The following is a 19,048-nucleotide window of genomic DNA, read 5'->3' as shown; positions in this document are numbered from 1 at the left end:
AAATCATATTATTAAAAATGAAACAAACAATGAAAAAAACAACAACCCATGAACAAGGAACATAAAATAAAGCAACAGCATACAAAGAAACTTAGAAATGGATGCCCTGATCCAAAATCACTTGAATTTTTCAACAGGCTTCAATGAGCTTTGTATCACACCCTGAATGCAGAGTAAGTGGGTTCAAAACTTAGTTCAAAATATTATTGAACAAAATAAATAGAACACATACATTAATACTGGATTAAAGTAGCATAATAAAGCTGATGCATGACAATGTATCAGCTACATTATTGCAAGGAAATACATGGTTTTTGTGTAATAATGCACATGGGTCTATTTCCAGTTACTATTTCCTGTGAACACAGTGGGGCAGAAGCTTCCTGCCCCCTGAAGTCCAGTGCTGATCACAGATTGGCCAGACAGTGTGATACGGCCCATTAGCTTTGTGATTACAATAGCCAGGGTAATACAGGGTGCCTCTTTCTCAATAGAAGGGAAGACTGTGCATGTCACCAATACTAAACTGTATATCTGAATGAGTTATAAATTATAAAGTTACATTTAAAAGTTAGATACACTATGCAAAAAGTTTCTAACTCCTTACAGTCAGAAGTGTGATAACTGGTGAGAGGATTTAATAAATATTCTGAGTAATTTACCTTTTGGAATTTCATAATTCTGACAATAAAAATCAAACACCTGAAAATATTGGGTGTATTTTGTGGTTGGGTCAGTCACATTGTATAACGCTATATAAATAGATCCCTTCTCACCAGCGTTATCACCGACTCCTTCCCAGGGAGACATGAAGCTCTAGTCTAGCATTTACTAAATTCCATAGATGTTTGTTAGAGGTAGACCATTTATCTGCAGGATATTTGTGTAAGCACAGTCCACACAGACCAAATCTTGAGCCTGCACCATTAAAGTCAATGTGAGTCTTGCCATTGATTTAAGTGGGAGCAGAATTAGATCCTTAGTGAGTGGATCAAACTCTTTTGTTTTCTACCAGATACACGGAATTAAAGCCAAAGTAGATGTTCACTCTGTTAAAGACATCAGTTTGTTGTGACTATCACTGTACAAGTGCTGCTACAGGGGATACAGTACTTATAGCTTAAGGGAATGCCTCAGAAAATTCTGGCTTAATATTGAAGTGGCCCTAGGTGGTAAAAGATGAGATTTCCACTATGCCTCTTCAAATGATCTTACAGCTCTGGAGAAAATATACCCTCTTGGGAGCTATGCAGCCAGCAGATGGATGTTTGTAGTGACACCGGAGAGCCTTTTCCAAACTATAATTCAGCAGGAATTTATTAGTCAAATTTATTAGTCAGCAGGAATACTGTGTTCAGGGACATTTTACTAACTGTCTGAGGTTTTAAATGTTAAAATCTTAAATTAAAATAAGTAAAGGGGAATACAGCAGCAATAACATGAAATGAAAGTCCCTTTCATTACTACTTTTTCCCCTGTAATAGTGAGCTAAGCCCTCAGGACTAAAGTAAAATACATTACAGTGTGTGCCAGTCGTGTTTTTTTCTCTTCCTCAGAATATTGTCTGTGGTGTGATAAAATGGAGCACACAAAGCTGGAATAAGTAATAACTCACTGTCTCTATTGCAGGTACAAAGATTCCTAGTAGAATGCTATAAAGATAAAGGTTTATGGTTGGCAACTACTCAGCACCTTAGACACACTGTCTGACCTGCTGAAGAGTTCATGCCTTGTTCAAATCAAACAGCAATGTGCTAGGGACACTTCTACAAATATGTTTTTAAAGTAATGTAGTATAGTTTTAAACATCATATTTGCCAAATAATATTCTTTACTGCCCTTTGTGGAAAGAGTAATAAGTCAGCACCTCAGCAGTCATTTTGGTTATGCTAATAGATACATAATGATTTGCTAGGAAGAAATTGCTATTTTCACAGACAAAAATACAAAAGGGAAGGCCTGCCAGTATTAATGGTAGTGAACCCTTAGGTGTCATTATTGACAAAAATAAGATGGTGAAACTTTAGCACCTCTGTTGGCAGAACCAATCTAGTGACAAAATAGCTGCTTTTTGCATCCTTGGCCTTTGGTCAATGCTTTACCTAAATGCAAAGGGTTCTCACATTTCTTTTATTGGACAAACTTCAGATATTACCTTCAGATATTACCTTGCCTCACCCACCTTGTCTCTCTAATGACATGGCTACAGCTACACTACATATATAACAAGACACGTTTAAAGTATCAGAGTAAGGAAACTGCAAGGGATCTGGTTTCCTGGGATTGTGGAAGGAAAGATAAATGCTGAGCTACCAAGAAGTCAGACAGGAAAACAGAAATCTACAAATAGAAAAACAGTTCTTCATTTTGTTATCATTTCCTATAACTTAAAAGGATAACCCTTTGTTAACCAAGACTCTGGCTTTTCTAGAATGGAGTCCACGTACTGTCAGCAGCTCCATGGTCTGCAATCGTGGCCAATAAAGGGTTAATGTTCATAAAAGAAGTTCTACTACGTGGGAGGCATTTTTCACACTGACACTTCATCTAAAAGCTTTCACGAAGAAATGGTTCTGAGATGTGAGCTCAACCCCTTTCCAAGATGAGAAACATCTCTCTGTAAAAACAGATTTGATCTAATGGGAGTTTAGAAGTATGGTACTACATGTTCTGTACGGAGGATGTTCATTGTCACTAAATTCTGATTGTTAGAATGTACTGTATCCATGGCTTAAGAGAAAAATCAATATACACCGCAAAACTAGCCAAGGTCTTTGTAAAGTCTTCATAATCCTCAGAAATTATGTGGTTTAGACTGCATAACACCTGAAAACTGGGTGATTGAGGGGTAAGAGTGGACAACATGGGAGCCTCTCTAGGGTTTCAGAGTAGAGGAGGTGATAGTGAGCAGGGTGTCAGCAATCAGAAACTGAAAAGGGCACAAGCCATACAGGAAAAAGAGAGACAGAAGAAGCAGCAGCTGGGGAGAAGGGAAGGGTAGCACTGGGAGATTAGTTGGATGGTAGGTAGGGTAGAGTTCTGGCTGATGGGAGACATACGTGGAGGGAAAAGGGAAACAGTTGTCCTGTTGAAGCTAGAGGAACTGGATACTGAGGCTAGTGTAATTTTCAGAAAAAGAGGGAAATCATTGGAGGATTAGACAACTAGGAGGGGTTCAGTCACTCTATAGTAGGGAGGATCAGCAGGTGTTGCAAGGGACAGCGAATGAACATTTAAATTAAAAATAATTTAAAATAATTCATTAATTTAATTCAAACTCAGTTTTATATCCATGGCACTAATGAGGAACTCTCTAAATCAGGGGCTAAATTCTGTTCTGACTTACATTCCCTGCAGTTCTACTGATTTCAATTGCCACAGGACTTTACAAGATAAAAATTAGGAGAACTTGCCTCTAAGTAAACTGTGTCTTTAATTTACACACTGAAACATCTAAAGCTGGCATGCATGCAGCACTCTATGTGCAAAACTAGTCTTCATGATATGCTGCACAGGCACTGATTTCTAGACTCCTTATAAGACATGCCAGATTGACATGAACTTGGCTTCTTAAATAAATCAAAGAGTAGGATTTTCTACTCCTAATTCTTAAGTACATGTCAATACCAAGACAGATTGTAATATGCATACTACTATGCCAAGAAATCACTTTGAAATTATTCAATGTAATCTGTTAATAATTGAGTAACTTCTGGTGAAGAATTATTTGGTTAAGAAACAACATGAACTCATCATTTTGGGGGAAAAAACCAACCAATAAAGAAAGACAAAGTGTCTATGATTATGTCTACAAAGCACAAAAGCCTGGGCTCTGACTCAGGTTTAGGCCCAAGCCCTCCTTCCATCCACACACAAATCAGTCTGACTCAGGCCAGGAACCCCCCTGGACTCTGGCCCATGGACCGTGTGTGGGGTGGGTCAGAGCCTGAGTCCTGCTGTGATGTGGGTCAAAGCCTTGGCATTTTGCAGTGTGGATGCAACTCAAATCCAGGTCACCAGCCTTGGGTCTGGAGAATCCGCCAACACTATCCCTGTGCTTCTCTGCCTGTCCATCCCATAATTTCCCACACTCGCTTCCCAGGAAACAGAAGGAACCTTGTGGTTCAAATACAGTTGCTCAGCATTTAACCCTTCATTTCCATGCTCAGCTGGAAACAGTCAACCCTCACACATATTAATATGGCCAGCACAAAGAAGTCCTGCACCAAGCACGCTGCTAGCTGACCAGAGGAACACAGCTGGATTCTGGTTAACCTTGGGCATGAGTTGAGCAAGACATTCAACTTTAGCAAGAACACAAAAACCAGTTATGTCTACAAAGCTATATCCGAGGAGCTGTTACCATTGGGGATTGACTGGAGAGCAGAACCATACACAGAGCAGATTGAGTGTCTGAAGACAGAGTACCACTAAGTCAAAGCTTCTAACAGCACCTCTGGGAATTCCCCATTTTTCTGCTCTTTTTATGAGAAATTTGACTGGGAACTGTAGTGAGCACTGAGCCCACAGTGTTGCATCACAATCGGCTGAGCAGGGTTGGCACCCTTATAACGCCCCAGTCACAAGCACTGCTGGAGGAGAGCCTGCTATTGGATGAGGAGCAAGAGGTGACCCTGGTGCTGAGGCTGGTAACTGAAGAGGTTATGTTGCATTGCCCCTGCAGCACATCCTAGAGCCATACTCAGAGGCGCTGTATGGGGATGGCCCTGGGGAGCAGCTGACTGCAGAAGTGGTATCAGAGCAAGTGCTGGAGCCGGAGCCTGGTGTTTGTTGTTATTAATATATGAACGGAAGGGATTTTTGGTTAGTGGCCCTATTAAGTTATTAAAACAAGCAGGGGTTTTGATGTGCTTCTGTTCAGGGCAGAACCCATGCCGTTCCCCTAGAGCCCCCCCCCCCTCCTCCTGACGCCCCATGGAATTTAAAAAAAAGAACAAATATTAACAAGCAGTTACAACATTTTTACTGGTTACTCATGGATTGTTATAAGTATGGGTTGGGGCTCCACAATTAACAGCCTCATGTACCCCTTCCATGTAATATAGAGCATCTTATAAATCAGCCATGCCCACGCTGTCCTGGACCACCTGTAAACTGAGTCCCAAAAAAACTGGTTGTTACGAGTCCAAACAAAACCAAGTGTGAATTTAGTCCTTTGCTGCTTTAATATATGAATTCAAATTACAGCAGAGGGTGGCTGTATTAGGGGTTCCCATGGCAAACAGGCAGTCAGGTCTGTGTGTGGATGCAGGGTGCTTCTGAGGATGTACTACATGTCCATGCTAACTCAGCATCTTGTTCATTTTACTAAGAATTTTTCCCCATCGTTGGCTGGTGATGAAAGTGAACTTCTCACAAAGTAGGAACTCTGGACGATCTGCTATGTTCCAGAGCAGGGCACACTTATTAGTGCCATCTCTGTAATTCAATAGCCCCCTCAACAGCAACACACACTGGTCATTCTCTAGATGTCTAAATATCTCCTTAGCACAGATGGATGGCTGTCCTCCGCTGGCCTGGAATAGAAGTTAACACTTCCACATGGGGACCTACAGAATATCAATGTTCTCCAGAGCTTGCCCTGCCTGAAAGGTTTGAAAAACCATAGCCACTGTTTAGACAACTCATAAGCTCCCTTACTCTTCCCCACCCTGGAAAATAATCAAGGAGATATAGAAATCATTCCAATTGAATTTTTACATACATCTTGCCATGATATGTGGTGCCTTTCAGTGCTGCTCCAAAGGATGTTGGAAGTGGCAGGTATTTTTTGTGTGAATAAAATAAAGTCCACTGATACAAAGTGTCATCTTTTGGCCTTTAATTAAAGCAGCCTCTTTGATTGAGGCACCAGGAGCCTGGGGAAGCAGACCCACCCTACTGCAGGCAAGGAGAAAGTCCAAGATGAGCTGATGGAAGAGATTCTACTAGATAAAACAAATCGACAGACAGAGTCCCAGAAGGACCAAATGGAGTATCAGAAGGTGAAGGATGCAAGGTGGGCGGAAAAAGAGACAGAGGCTGCACGGTGCAAGAAGAGAGTGGTGGACAGACCGCAGGTTGAGGGATGAAGACAGAGCACAGCAGAAGGAGTTGTTTGAGCAGTTACTTGTACTCATGGCTACCAGCCTGCAGGCTCCACTACCACCTTCACCTTCATGCACACCTTGAGTCCCCTCCATGCTATTGTATCCTGCAGGCTAGGCAGTCTTTGGACAATTCAGAGACTGGCTGAACCATGTCACAGGCAGTGAACAATAGCACCCAGAACAGACAAATGTACCCTCTGCATTCATCCACTCCAGTCCACGTGCAGCCCGCACATGCAAAATGCACCAGAAAGGCCAAAAACAGAAGGACAGGGGACACTCAGGAATAGCTGAACATGTCATTTGGGAACATGCGCCTTTCACTGTTTTGGCACTGAGTTTGTTTACTGTGTTGTGAGTTTTGATGGCAGCTGGTCTGCTTTTCTAGTTCTAACTTTGATATATAAATACCTGCATAAAATTAAGTATTGAATTTGCACACAAGGTTACAATAGCAAGTTTTACTGTTTGTAATGTTAAAAGTGGCACTAACTTTAAAAAAATGCCACCACATGCCCAAGTGCAATAAATGTCATAATAAAAATTTACAAAAATATCACCACAAACTGAGAGTTGAAGCACATGGCCGGTATTGATAAAATGCATAACAAATTTCCATACATTTTATGAAAGTGTTTCCAAAATTCATAATACAGAATACCAACACATTTAAAACAAATACCCACACCTATACACAGCCTCAAATTCCATTTCATTCCCTTTCATACATGGGACCATGCAAACCCATTAATGTGGGTGCACAAAGCATCCCTGATTGCACACGTGGACCCAGCACCAGTCAGGAGAGGTACACTGTCTGGGTACGTGTGCCTGTTCAGAAACCCAGTGGTTTCTTGAGTCCACTCCTGGCAAAAAGGTTCTTTCTTGTCCTTGCAGACATTGAGCAGAACACAGCAGAACACAATAATGCAGACTGCATTGATGACACTGGAATCCAATGGTTCTGAAGGCAATGCCAATGGGATTTCAAATTCATATTCCACCACCATCCTTACAGCTACTGAGTGTGTAGTTGAACCTTCTTTTGCCAGGTCCTCTGAAATCAGGGTAAGGTTTCATAAGCCATGGCAACAGGGTTTAAGTGGGATACCCTAGAATAACAGTAGGGACAGTGACTCCATTTATAACAATGTCCCAGCTTCTCCATGAAGGTAAACTCCCGCTCTCTGGAACACCCTAGCATCATGTATTCTATGTTAGTATCCATGTATCTGCCCTTGTGGTTGACCAGGGCCTGCATCATGATGGAGTAATACCCTTTGCGGTTTATGTACTGATGTACTCCTTGCAGAGGGCAAACTATACATACATGAGTCCCATAGACAGCTCCAGTGCAGTCTGGGAAATGCATTCTCTCAAAGCCAGCAATTATTTGAGGACTATTTGGAATCACACCCACCTTTGGGTACATCACAGTCCTGATTGCTTCACAAACCTCTGCCACAACACCACCCATGATCAACCAAGGACTGCTTTATTAAGTGATCCCACCAATCTATGCTTGTAACCCTACTCTAGAAAAGATGGTCTACACAGGGGGAAGATGCAGCTAAGGCAACAGGCAGGAGCAGCATCAGCTGGATTGCAGCTGGCATGGCATTATCTGCCTCTGAGAGGTGCCTTCAGCAGGTCAAAAACTGCCACCAAAATGTCCACCAGTGTCCCGCAGATGCGCCGTCTGATTCCCAAAATAGATCTGACAGCAGGAGGTGGAGAAGTTCTTCCACTGCATTGAGACCCACGTTGATGGGTCCAGCTCCTGGGAGCATTCAGCACAAAATAGCTTGGTTGGATGTGCTGGTGAACTATACCCAGCCACTTCTAGTGGGACAGACAGACAAATTCCCGGACAACCCACTATGAATGAAGCCATAAAGCAGCTAGACTGGCGAGGGCACTAGGAACCCTGGGATATGATGATATAAACCCACAGTAGCTGAAATTGTGATGGTTGTGAGGCCTGGGTTTCTAATGCAGTGTGGACACTCAGGCATAGGCTTGGAGATATCAAGTCTGCAGGTGCGGATCCCACAGGCTTACTATGCTGTGTAGATATACCCTAAGGACAGTCCCAAGAACCCAGAAATATCAGCTAAAGAAGTGATTTGTGTCCCATATTTGAAAATAAGATAAGCAGCATTTTAAGATACTTAAGAATACTGGATCATTGTTTTTAAAGCAGTACTCCTTTCACCTAATTTTGTTCTGCTCTTCAGCTCCTGTTAGCATTTTAAACTCATACAATTGGGGGAGAGGTAGGACAAGCACTACATTTTTAACAAAGAAACCTATCCTGACATTCAGTGTCCACATTTAAAACCTTGTTTTCCCATATACCAGTGCTCCAGATAGGAGTCACGAGAAGAAACATTTGATAGACGTGAGGAAAACAGGAGAAAGCAGCAGGAGTAGGAGTGGGAAGAAATGAGACGGGATTGCCATGCCAACTTACAAACACCAAGGACAATACAAGTATGAAAAGGCCACAGTAATAAGAAACAGGCCAAAAAGTATGTGCACACCACATAAACAGATTACATGTTTATGTGACCTACAGAGTTGCCATTTTAATTTCTTCAAGGCAATACTCCTGAAAAAAATATTCACACTGCAGCACAGTAGCATAATGAAGAACATTTTAAAGGTAGAATTTACATTTGTCCTTCGAGTGAACTGTTGTGACTATTAATATTTTTCATTATTTCTGAATCCCTGCTCTAAAGATGTTACAATCTAAGGCCCCAATCCTGCATCCACATATGTCCCCATTGAAGTCACTAGGGTGGCTGTGAGTGCGTTGATCCTTCCGCATGTAGCTCATTGCAGGATCAGGACCAAAATCCAGACATGATGCAACAAGTGAGGATAGTAAACAAAAAGCGTGGGGAGAGAAACAGGACAAGAGGTACATTAATTAGACCATGTGGTTACTCAGTAAAAGATGGTTCAGTTCTTTGAGGCTGTTGTCTTTTGTTAAATTTTAATTCACTTCTTGAAGGTAGATTGGCAGAAGTGAAATTTTAGGAATGATTTTAGAATGACTTACAATATTGTTACATCAAAATACTTGTGTCTACTTGTTAGAAACTGATTGTCCTAATTACTCCTATTACTGACTTCTGCAGTTTATTACAGGAGAGGCTGGTAGCAACTCCTCTATTTATATTGCCTAACACTTTTCATTAAAAAAGATTCTTGCAAAGTTTTCTTTGAGATTCTGCCAAATCTCCATTGTTTGCAGCAGAACTTTGATACTTGGAATCCACTCTGGTTACAGAAATGCATTTTCTTTGTCCCGTGAAATTCCATTCAGATTTGGCTGAGATAAAGTGTTAAAATCATCATTTCCTTTCTCTCACTTGTTTTCCTCAGAAAAAATTTGGCAGCTTGCCAAAAATCAGTGACTATTCTGAGGCCAAGTTCATGCCACCATCAAAGAAACAGAACAGAAACATGTGCACAGTACACTAGAAACACCTGGAAGGGCCCTGAAGCAATTGTGAGAGGGAGGGAAGGAGAGAAAAAAACTGAGCCAGGCTCCCCCACCCCACAACCAGAAACTTCCAGACTCAGCACATGGACACAGTGCCCACCCTTCTCATAGACTCAGACTTTAAAGCCAGAAGGGACCATCATGGTCATCTAGTATGACCTCCTGCATGTTTCAGGCCACAGAACCTCACCCACTCACTCCTGAGATAGACCCATAACCTCTGGCTGAGTTACTGAAGTCCTCAAATCATGATTTAAAGGCTTCAAGTTACAGAGAATCCACAATTTACACTAGTTTAAACTTGCAAGTAACCCTTGTCCCATGCTGCAGAAGACAGCAAAAAAAACCCGGATCTCTGCCAATCTAACCCAGTGGAAAACTCCTTCCCGACCCCAAAAATGGTGATCAGTTGGACCCTGAGCTTTTAGGCAAGACCCAACAGCCAGGCACCTGGAAAAGAATTCTCTGTAGTAACTCAGAGCCCTCCCCATCTAGTGTCCCATCACTGGCCATTGGGGATATTTGCTACTAGCAGTCGCAGATCAGCTACATGCCATTGTAGGCAGTTTCAACATACCATCCCCTGCATAACTTATCAAACTCAGTCTTGAAGCCAGCTAGGTTTTTTGCCCCCACTGCTCTCCTTGGAAGGCTGTTCCAGAACTTCTCCACCCCCAGAGGCAGGGAATGTTGGAAATTTAACAATAAAACCTGAGTTTTCCAGCTTAGGTTTGCAGATTCAGCTAGAGTCTTCACTGGAGCTGGAGGTATAATTTCCATCTTGGGTAGACATACATGCACTAGCTATGATGGAGCTAGCACACTAAAAATAGCAGCGTAGCTGCAGCTGCACAGATGCCAGGATGGGTCAGCTGAGTATATATTTATGATTTCAGACAGGATTGTACTCGGGGAAGCTAGCCCATCCCACCGCCCATGCAGCTGAAGCTACACTGATGTTTTTAGTGCAGTAGCTCAATCAGAGCTAGCATGGCGATATCTACCCAAGATGGAAATTACACTTCCAGCTCCAGAGTTGACATGCCCTAGATAAGCTTTGGATAAGCTTCCAAATAGAAATAAATCTCTCATCCTTTTGAAGTTCGGCCACTGCTAATTACAGAAGCACTGCCAAGGCTTTGCTAACAATTAAAAACTTATTTGGAAAATCCCCCAAGAGGAAAAAGTAAACGGAATATAGAGCTAATTAAAGCAGCTAACAAAATTGGAGACAATCATTAGTTTCTGTAACGGGGTCCGTATAGGACAGGCCCACATCCTGGTATTGATTTTAGCTAAGAATGGAGGAACACGTTCAGATGCTGGTGAAAAAGCTCCCTTTTCCTTCTAAAAGCTTTTTTTTTTCTTTTTTCCCCTGGGGTACTACCGGCGATTTATTCCCAATTTCACCACCATTTCACCAGAGCAAGTCCCTTGACAGACCTGATAAAAGCCTGCGGTCTAGACGTGGTGAAGTGGACAGATGCTGCAGAGAAAGCATTCACAGATCTACAGACAGCCCTCTGCAGTAACCCTGTGCTTATAGCCCTGGACTTCAACAAAGAATTCATTTTACAGACAGATGCAGCTGAAGTAGGATTGGGAGCTGTCCTATCACAGATGGTCAGAGACGAAGAACACCCAATCTTCTACCTTGACAGGGGAGGAGTTTTTTTGTTTGTTTATTTGTTTGTTTAGCTGGAGAGCGAGGATATTTTTAGCTGGGAGGCTTCCCGAGGAAAAGGGAAATAGGTAGTGATGCACCTGACTCAAGAGAAGCGAGTCTCAAACACACCTCTCCTCAAATCCTGCGATGTTTGTGGGGCTCACTTCCTCGTTTCTCTGCCAGAGTGAGGGACAAAGTGCAAAGAGACATTCCAGTCTACCTCCCATTTTCATTGACTCATTTATCAAAAAATTCCTTCTCAGCTAATATTTCTTTTGCTTATAGTTTCAGTCCAAATAAGTTGAATGTTTAAGAAAACCATTTAACCCACTCTGAAGTTATACAAGCATAAAAAGTTGTACATACTACTTCGCTGAAAAAGACAAGTGCACAAGAAGAGGTAAGTAACTTAATTACAAGTTTTTAAATCATATCTGCTATAGATGTACCAGTAAACCTCACCATGAGTCTTTGAGATGTTTGAAGAAATTTGGTTCACCACCTGACTGAAAATGACATACCTGACATGCAGAGCTGTCATTTTCAGGTGATTACAACTTTTTCCACTTGCAAACCAAATTTTTGCATAATGTTAAATGCAGAGAAACAAATTCCTCCCGGTGTTTGGTGAAGAAAGAGTAGTGCAGTTGGAGTTATGCAGAGTCAATAGTCAGAAGAAAGTGTTGTGTGTTAAAATGACTGGGTCTTTGCATTCCCAACTAAAGGAATGGTAGGTGTGATGAACTATGATCTTAAGTAGGGCTCCATGTCTGTCACGGAGGTCACAAAAGTCACGGATTCTGTGACTTTCTGCAGCAGCCAGTGTGGCTGACCCCGGGGCCGCTCAAGCAACTGGCCCCAGGGACAGCCACACTGGCCACTGCTGGCCAGCTGCTTGGGTAGCCCTGCAGCCAGCTGCACTGGGGACCCCCCGAGCAGCGGCCCCGGGGGCAGGAGGAGCTGTCACAGCTTGGCAGCACCTGGCAGCAGTCCTGTGGGTGGCTGGAGCAGCAGCGGGGGGGCCACCAGAGGAGCTGCTGCTCAGTGGCCCCCAGCAGCTGGTGCCACTGGCCCGGGGCTCCCCCAGAGCAGTGGGCCCCCTGGATGCCCCCAGAACAGCAGCTCCCCCCAGGGGAACCCCCCAAGCAGCGGCTCCCTCAGGACCCCCTAGAGCAGCATACCCTCCAGCTAAGATTTAGTCAGGGGTATTTATAGTGCAAGTTATGGACAGGTCCATGACTTTTATTAAAAATACCCATGACTAATTCGTAGCCTTAATCATAAGTATCTGTATTAATTGCATATTTGATCTATAGCCCAAAATGTGATTTATGTGCTTGACTTCTAAAATGGGTGTTAAACTAAGGGTATGTCTTCACTGCAGAGTTAATCTGGGTGATTGGCACCTGGGTCTGAGCACCCAGGTTAGCCAAGCCTGGGTGAGAGCAACCAAAGTGCAAAGCCCTACCAAAGTTACTGTGTCCTTATTGGTGCTGCAGTCACCCGTGCGTGTCACTAGGACTTCTGGGGGTACATCCCATGGTTCTTTGTGTTGCAGTAAACTAAGTCACTTTACAATTCTTTGTAAACTTGTGTGACCTTCTGGGCACATAGGGGGAATAATGGTCAGGCATTGGAGAACTATCAGCATCAACTGATTTAGCTTGTGTCCCCATTACAAAGTGGGTGGGTTACCAGCCTGAGTAAAACCAGCACTTGATACCCAGGTTGAAAGCATCATTAAACTTGGGTGAGAGGTTTTTGTATGTGGACAGGAGGGGGATTAGGGGCAACACTCGGGTAAGATCCCAGGCTAACTGTACAGTAAAGACATACTCTTAGAAGGGAAATCAGACAATTCCAACATATCCTCACCTAGAAGGGAGGAAGAGCTATTGGACCAGTGATTACAACTCATTGACACTAAATGGATCTGCCCCAAAATGAAGCAGCCATCAAGGGGCATTCTCCTAGACAGGTCCAGGTGGATGTTCCGGCTGACTGGGGGAAAAATTCAGGCTTGGTCTACACTTCAAAGTTATACTGGCATAACTATGTGAGACAGTAGATAAACCGGATTTTCCTAGTGCTCTGGTAAATAGTGTGCTTTAAAGCATGCCCTTGCCCCACCAGACCTGTGAGAATGTCAGTTTATGGAAGTGATTTGTGTATGAGATCAGCGGAATGAAACTGCATCAAAAGTCAGAAGAAGGATTTAGCTGCAGGTATTGATATGTGGATCAGGAAGTAGTAGGAACATCCAATGAAGACTTGAGACAGAAAAGTAATGAATGTTTTAGAGAAAAATAAATAAATGATGGATTAGGAAAAGCAAAGTCATAGTCAATGAAGTAGTAATAGAGTTATAGACAGAAAAAGAAGAGTGAAATTATTTGTTCAAGGGTATAATCCTTGGCACAGCAAGCACACTCCTCGATGTCAGAGCATGTCCTGAAGCAGTGGCAGTATGATGCAAATTGTCGATATGGACATTAACATCCCCAGTAACAGTGAGGATAAAGGAAAAAGGACAGATGTGGAGCCAAGTCCTGAAAATAGAATTGTTCAACCTAAGTAAGCTATAAACTTCCAACTATGTCAGGCTGGAGGGTAGGAGGTCGGAGAAAGGTCTGTTTTCAAGAGAAGATCTGAGGATCTGAAGGGCAGAGAATTTGAATGAGATTTGGAGAGTACAGCAGTTAAACTGTGAAGTGTCACTTAGAGCTCTCCCACTGCCTGGTAGAAAGCAGTATTCAGTGGTCCTACTAATATAGTATCTGCATTGAGTCAGCCAGTGGGTTTGACATTAATGGGGCTAGCTGGCATAAATAATCCTAGGGCATGCATACAGGTGGAAGATATGGGTATAAATACCAGTTAGGCCTACACAAAGTGAGACACAATGTAAAAATGCAAATAAATGTACTTTTTCATAACAAAGAAATTTGTGATTAACCAAGAAAAGAAGCCCAGAAAGATGAAAATGAGAAAAAATAAGTATCGAACATATGACATCAGACATTTGATCTAGATAGTTATGTAATGTCAGTACAGTATCATCTGAAAGAATGAAGTGATGTTCAGATATTTGGAAAACATCTGAAAGGCACATGCCTTTTGGGGAGTTGTGCTTAGAAATTCTGACACTGTTTGGCTGATGTTATAGGACAGGAAGTCCCAAAGCTAGAGTTTGAGGGGATGATGACAATTTGGTTGGCACTCTTCTTCCTGCTGTCAGTGCCCTGCAAGTTCTATCTGCATTGTAAAGCAGCAAAAAGAAAGCATCTGGTAGATATTCATCAAGAGTGCATAGTTAGTAAACAGTTCCCCCTCACAAATACATCAGGTGTATGTAATTATAAATATAATTTAACAATTTTTATTTTTAAATGCCACCGTTATCAGTTGACTTATGTTGATGTTATCCCTTAAAATATGGAGAGATATACTACTGCAGCTCTACTGTACATAGGAAGGCTGTTAATTGTATTTCCACAATAACTTGAATAATATTGTGTGATTAAGGTAAACCCATGAAATATTTTTAATGTCTGCTTGCTGTCTGGAACCTTCATATAATATTTCAACTTTTCATGAACAGAAATATTATGAGAACACAAAAGCTCATTTCCTTTTGACTCCCTAAATGCCCAGAAATATTGAGCTTTTTAACCCCCCCCCCACACACTTATACTCAAAAAACACAAATTACACTCTATACAGATTCTTAAGGTGAAATCCTGACCCCATTGAAGTCAGTGGCAAAACTCCTATGGACTTCAGTGGGGCCAGGATTTCATCCCTGGTGTATATACATAGTCTGAATGTGAATTTGGAGAAAAGCCGATAAACACATGTCTATTCTTTAGGTTAAAATACCACAGAGGAAGAGTACTTGCACAATATGATGAGAGAGTATATATACACATTAAACCATAACTTATTAGTAAGGCTACGAGTTGGTCACAGAGATCACGGATTCTGTGATTTTACATGACCTCTGCGACTTCGGCCCCGGGCAGTGGGGCTCCAGCTGTCAGCCCCAGGTGGTGGGGATCACACTTCAGCCCCGGGCCACAGGGCTGTGTGTATGTGTATGTGTGCTCAGCTCCAGACTCTCTATCTATATTTTCAGAGAAAACAACATATAACAATGTGTTCCAATGCTTCTTGGTCTTGTTTTTTTTTTTTCCCAGCTCAAAATGCAAATGCCAGGTTTGGCTGAGTCACTGTTATTCTCTCTTGGAACAGAAGGTGGTGGCCTTGCCCTAGTGTTGCTGTTTCTCTCCCTACACAGAGAGTTCATCTGAGTTCAACAAAATCATTAAAAAACCATACTTCTGGAGAGGTTCTCCCGCCTGAGAATGCTTTTTGACATGTTTCACTTGCTGAGGAGACTGGCCATCATTAGCCCCAGGGTGCAACTAGATTCTGTCCTTTTTCATTAGACTATTTTTGTTCTCATATAACATACGTGAATCCATAAGCTCTTATTTCATAACTGTCCTTGTTAGCTTACTTCACTTCTTTATTCTCTGAATCTCTTCGTCCACATGCACCTTTCAGAATGCAACAATAAAGTAAAGATTCTTAAGCTGAGAGAGCCATTTCAAAAAACTCATTATTAAAGGTCACAAGGAAGAATCAGTAACCAAGACCTCATATTGAGAGGTTCTGAACACCTGCACTCTCATTGATTTCACGTCTCAGGTTCAGACCCTTAATGCCATAGTCCAGAGATCATATTCTGCCCTCCCTTAAATGGGAACTATACCCCTGTAAGGAAAGGCAAAATTACATATGTAAAAATGACAACAGAGAAATACTATATAAGTGTTATTTTACATTTTATTTTAATAAACTATAAAGTAAAGTGCTTGCAAAGAAAATTATAGAGCACTAATACTACACTACTGTAATGAACCATTCAGCAATATATTAAGTAAAGATCTGAAAAGTAAAGCCGTGCAAAACCAGGGCATAGTGCCTTTCATCTCAGAGCACTTTGTATAATTACACATAGGAATCATTTCACTCACTACTGAAATGCAACTGCTTTTGCTGTGGAATGCATCAGCACAATAGTTCAGGACTGAGATGTGAAGAAGATGACTATGTCTATTTAAAATGACAAGGAGAATGTAGGACGTAGGGCAGGGAGACCTGTCTATGTTAGGTGCAGAATTGTACTACATTCATGTTAAAACTAATATTTTGCAGTTCTATAGCATTTCACATCCAAATATTTCACATTACTTTACCAAAATAGTAATTAATTTATTAACACTAATTAAGCCTCACAATATCTGTTTTACAGCTTTTATAGATAGATAAACTGAGGCATATAAGAGGTGAAATGATTTGCTTAAGGAAACAAAAGTCTGTGACAGAACTAGGAATAGAACCCAGGAGCCCTGGCTCCCATTCCTTTACTTTAACCACACTGCACTAGACAACTCCAATCCAAACTCTTATTAAGTCCATGAGAAGGTACATGGAGCTACTCTGGCAAGAAACTTAAATATATTTAAAATGAAAACAAACTTCACTGAATGAGAGTCAAGGGAATCATTGGGGAACAACTTCTGTTGGTGAAAAAGACAAGCAATAAAAGTTGGTCCAGTACAATACATTACCTCACCCACCTTGTCTCTCTAGTATCCTGGGACCAACATGGCTACAACATTGCAAACAGCTTCACTGAATGTAATTTCCCAGAAAAATCACACAGTTTAAATTGCAATAACATTTTATTTGAAATACTTTTATAAACTAAATTTTGTCCTATAAAATATTGCACTTCATATCTGACAGTAACTAATAACAGTCTCATTATTAATGCTAGAGCTGGTTGGAAATTTTCTGATGGAACATTTTTCCGTTGGAAAACATTGATTTGCCAAAATCAAATCATTCTACTGAACTGTGTCAATTTCAATGAAATTCTGACAGAAACCAGGCAGGTTTCTGATGGAACCTTGACTGTCAGTTTAGGATTTTCTTACTCCCACACCCTCCCCATCATCAGCCTGGGAGTTTTCCTCTCCCATTACAACTGGGCCTACAAATGTGCTCTAATTGTGAGCTCAGCTATGAGAAGTGAGTGAAAGTTCATGGAATATTGCAATAACCTACAACAATAAATGCTGATTTGAAAAAAGGTGCAAAAGTGAGACGAAGACTGAACTGGTCCAAAAAGGGGAGGGGGTTCTACTGATATAACTCAAGGACTGTGTAAAGGTCACGCTTGGTAAGCAAGAAAAGTGTGGAACCAGAAATCAGTGAACCAAAATTGGTGTCTCAGAAATTAGGCTCATTTGGTGGACAAAATAATGAGATGGGCTATTTTGCCCATCACTCCCTTTTGGGGTTCTTGAAAAAGAGACTTTGGGGGAAAAACACAGGTGAACAGATGGTTACCAGTGATAGTGGCTGGCTGAAAGATGGGGAAGGAGTGAGCTTCACTATCATGGCTGCCACACCCACCATCTCCTGGGACCCTGGACTTTCTTCATCTTAATCCTGAGAGATGTGCTGAACAGACTGGGCCAGAGAGAGGGACCAAGAGAACTTTGCCACCTCCAATTCTGCCATCTCCATCTGAATCCGAAATACCACCTGGGATGTGAGGCTTTGTCACTCACCCCCAGTGTGTCCTTTTCCTTCCACCTTACTTCTTCTCTCTCCTATCCCTCTCCTTTCTCCTTCTGTCTAAGAAGAGTCTGTCTTAGCCGACCAAGACGCTATATTTTGTAACACTGCTGTAAGCCTGTGACCATAAAGGCAGCTAAATGCAATGACCTAAACAGCTCAATGTTGGTATAAGTTTGCTAGGTCTTGGGGTGGCTGATAAGAGACATGGCAGAATCCTACCCCAGGTAAATCAATATCCCTTTTTTAAAAAAATATCCTTACAATGATGAGAGGAGGAAGAAAATAGAATTCAAGAAAACAATCATTATAAGCCAAAATGTATTATAAAAGAAGGGTCCCACCCCATCCAGTTCTGATGAAGGCAAAAATCTCACTGAAATCAACTGTAGTTCTGCCTGTATAATAGTAGTAGTGCAGTCAAGGGTAAACTGAGTTTACCCACTTCTCATTTAAGGAATGGGAGTTTAGTTTAGGTAAGTTTAGCCACTTTTTTTTTTTTACCACTACACCACTGCAGCCTCTGCACAGCAGAATCAGGCACTAACAGGTGTTATTTTCCCCCCACTACATGCACATAGCTCCCATTATGATCACATGGACCAAAAGGAGGAATGACCCCTACAGGACATACAGCAATTATAGTTTTGAAAAACACTGGATTGATTCTATCACATCTATAAGTTGCTGTATGTCAAGCAATGTGGTTGCTGTATGTCAAGCAATGTGTCTCAAGCATGAAAATGCTTTTCCTGCTGTGCACCATTCGTATTCTTCACAGGGAATATATAACTTATGAAAAAGAAGACACCATGGCTAACAAAAGAAATCTTACTTACGAGTATTTAGTCAGCAGTTCCAAATCATTATGCATGTTGATTGGATATGTCTCACCGAGATGAAATAGCTTCTCTAAGGCCTCATAAATGAAAATGATGCAGATAAGAGAAGCAAATGCTTCTTCAGTAAACCGGGTAATGTAACAGACTAGGGAGCTTGCATCAGTTGCAACAAGGATGATGCATAGTGTTGCAGTCCATAGTCCAATGCTAGCTCTCAAAGAAAGGTATGATAACCCATATTCTCTAATAAAAAAAAGAAAAATTA

General features: G+C 41.7%; 1 protein-coding gene across 2 annotated transcripts in view; it reads right to left on the bottom strand.

Moving 5' to 3' along the window:
- Positions 1–19,048, bottom strand: part of SLC4A10 (solute carrier family 4 member 10) — a 176,592-nt gene that overhangs the window by 25,484 nt on the left and 132,060 nt on the right. For both annotated transcript variants that reach the window (XM_065413209.1, XM_065413210.1), the window contains exon 14: positions 18,781–19,026. In XM_065413209.1, coding sequence (XP_065269281.1) covers positions 18,781–19,026 — 246 coding nt within the window. The remainder of the gene's footprint in view (positions 1–18,780; positions 19,027–19,048) is intronic.

This window comes from Emys orbicularis, chromosome 11 (genome assembly GCF_028017835.1).
Source record: "Emys orbicularis isolate rEmyOrb1 chromosome 11, rEmyOrb1.hap1, whole genome shotgun sequence".
In the NCBI taxonomy this organism is placed as follows: Eukaryota; Metazoa; Chordata; order Testudines; family Emydidae; genus Emys; species Emys orbicularis.
This window is presented reverse-complemented; position numbering and strand designations above follow the sequence as displayed.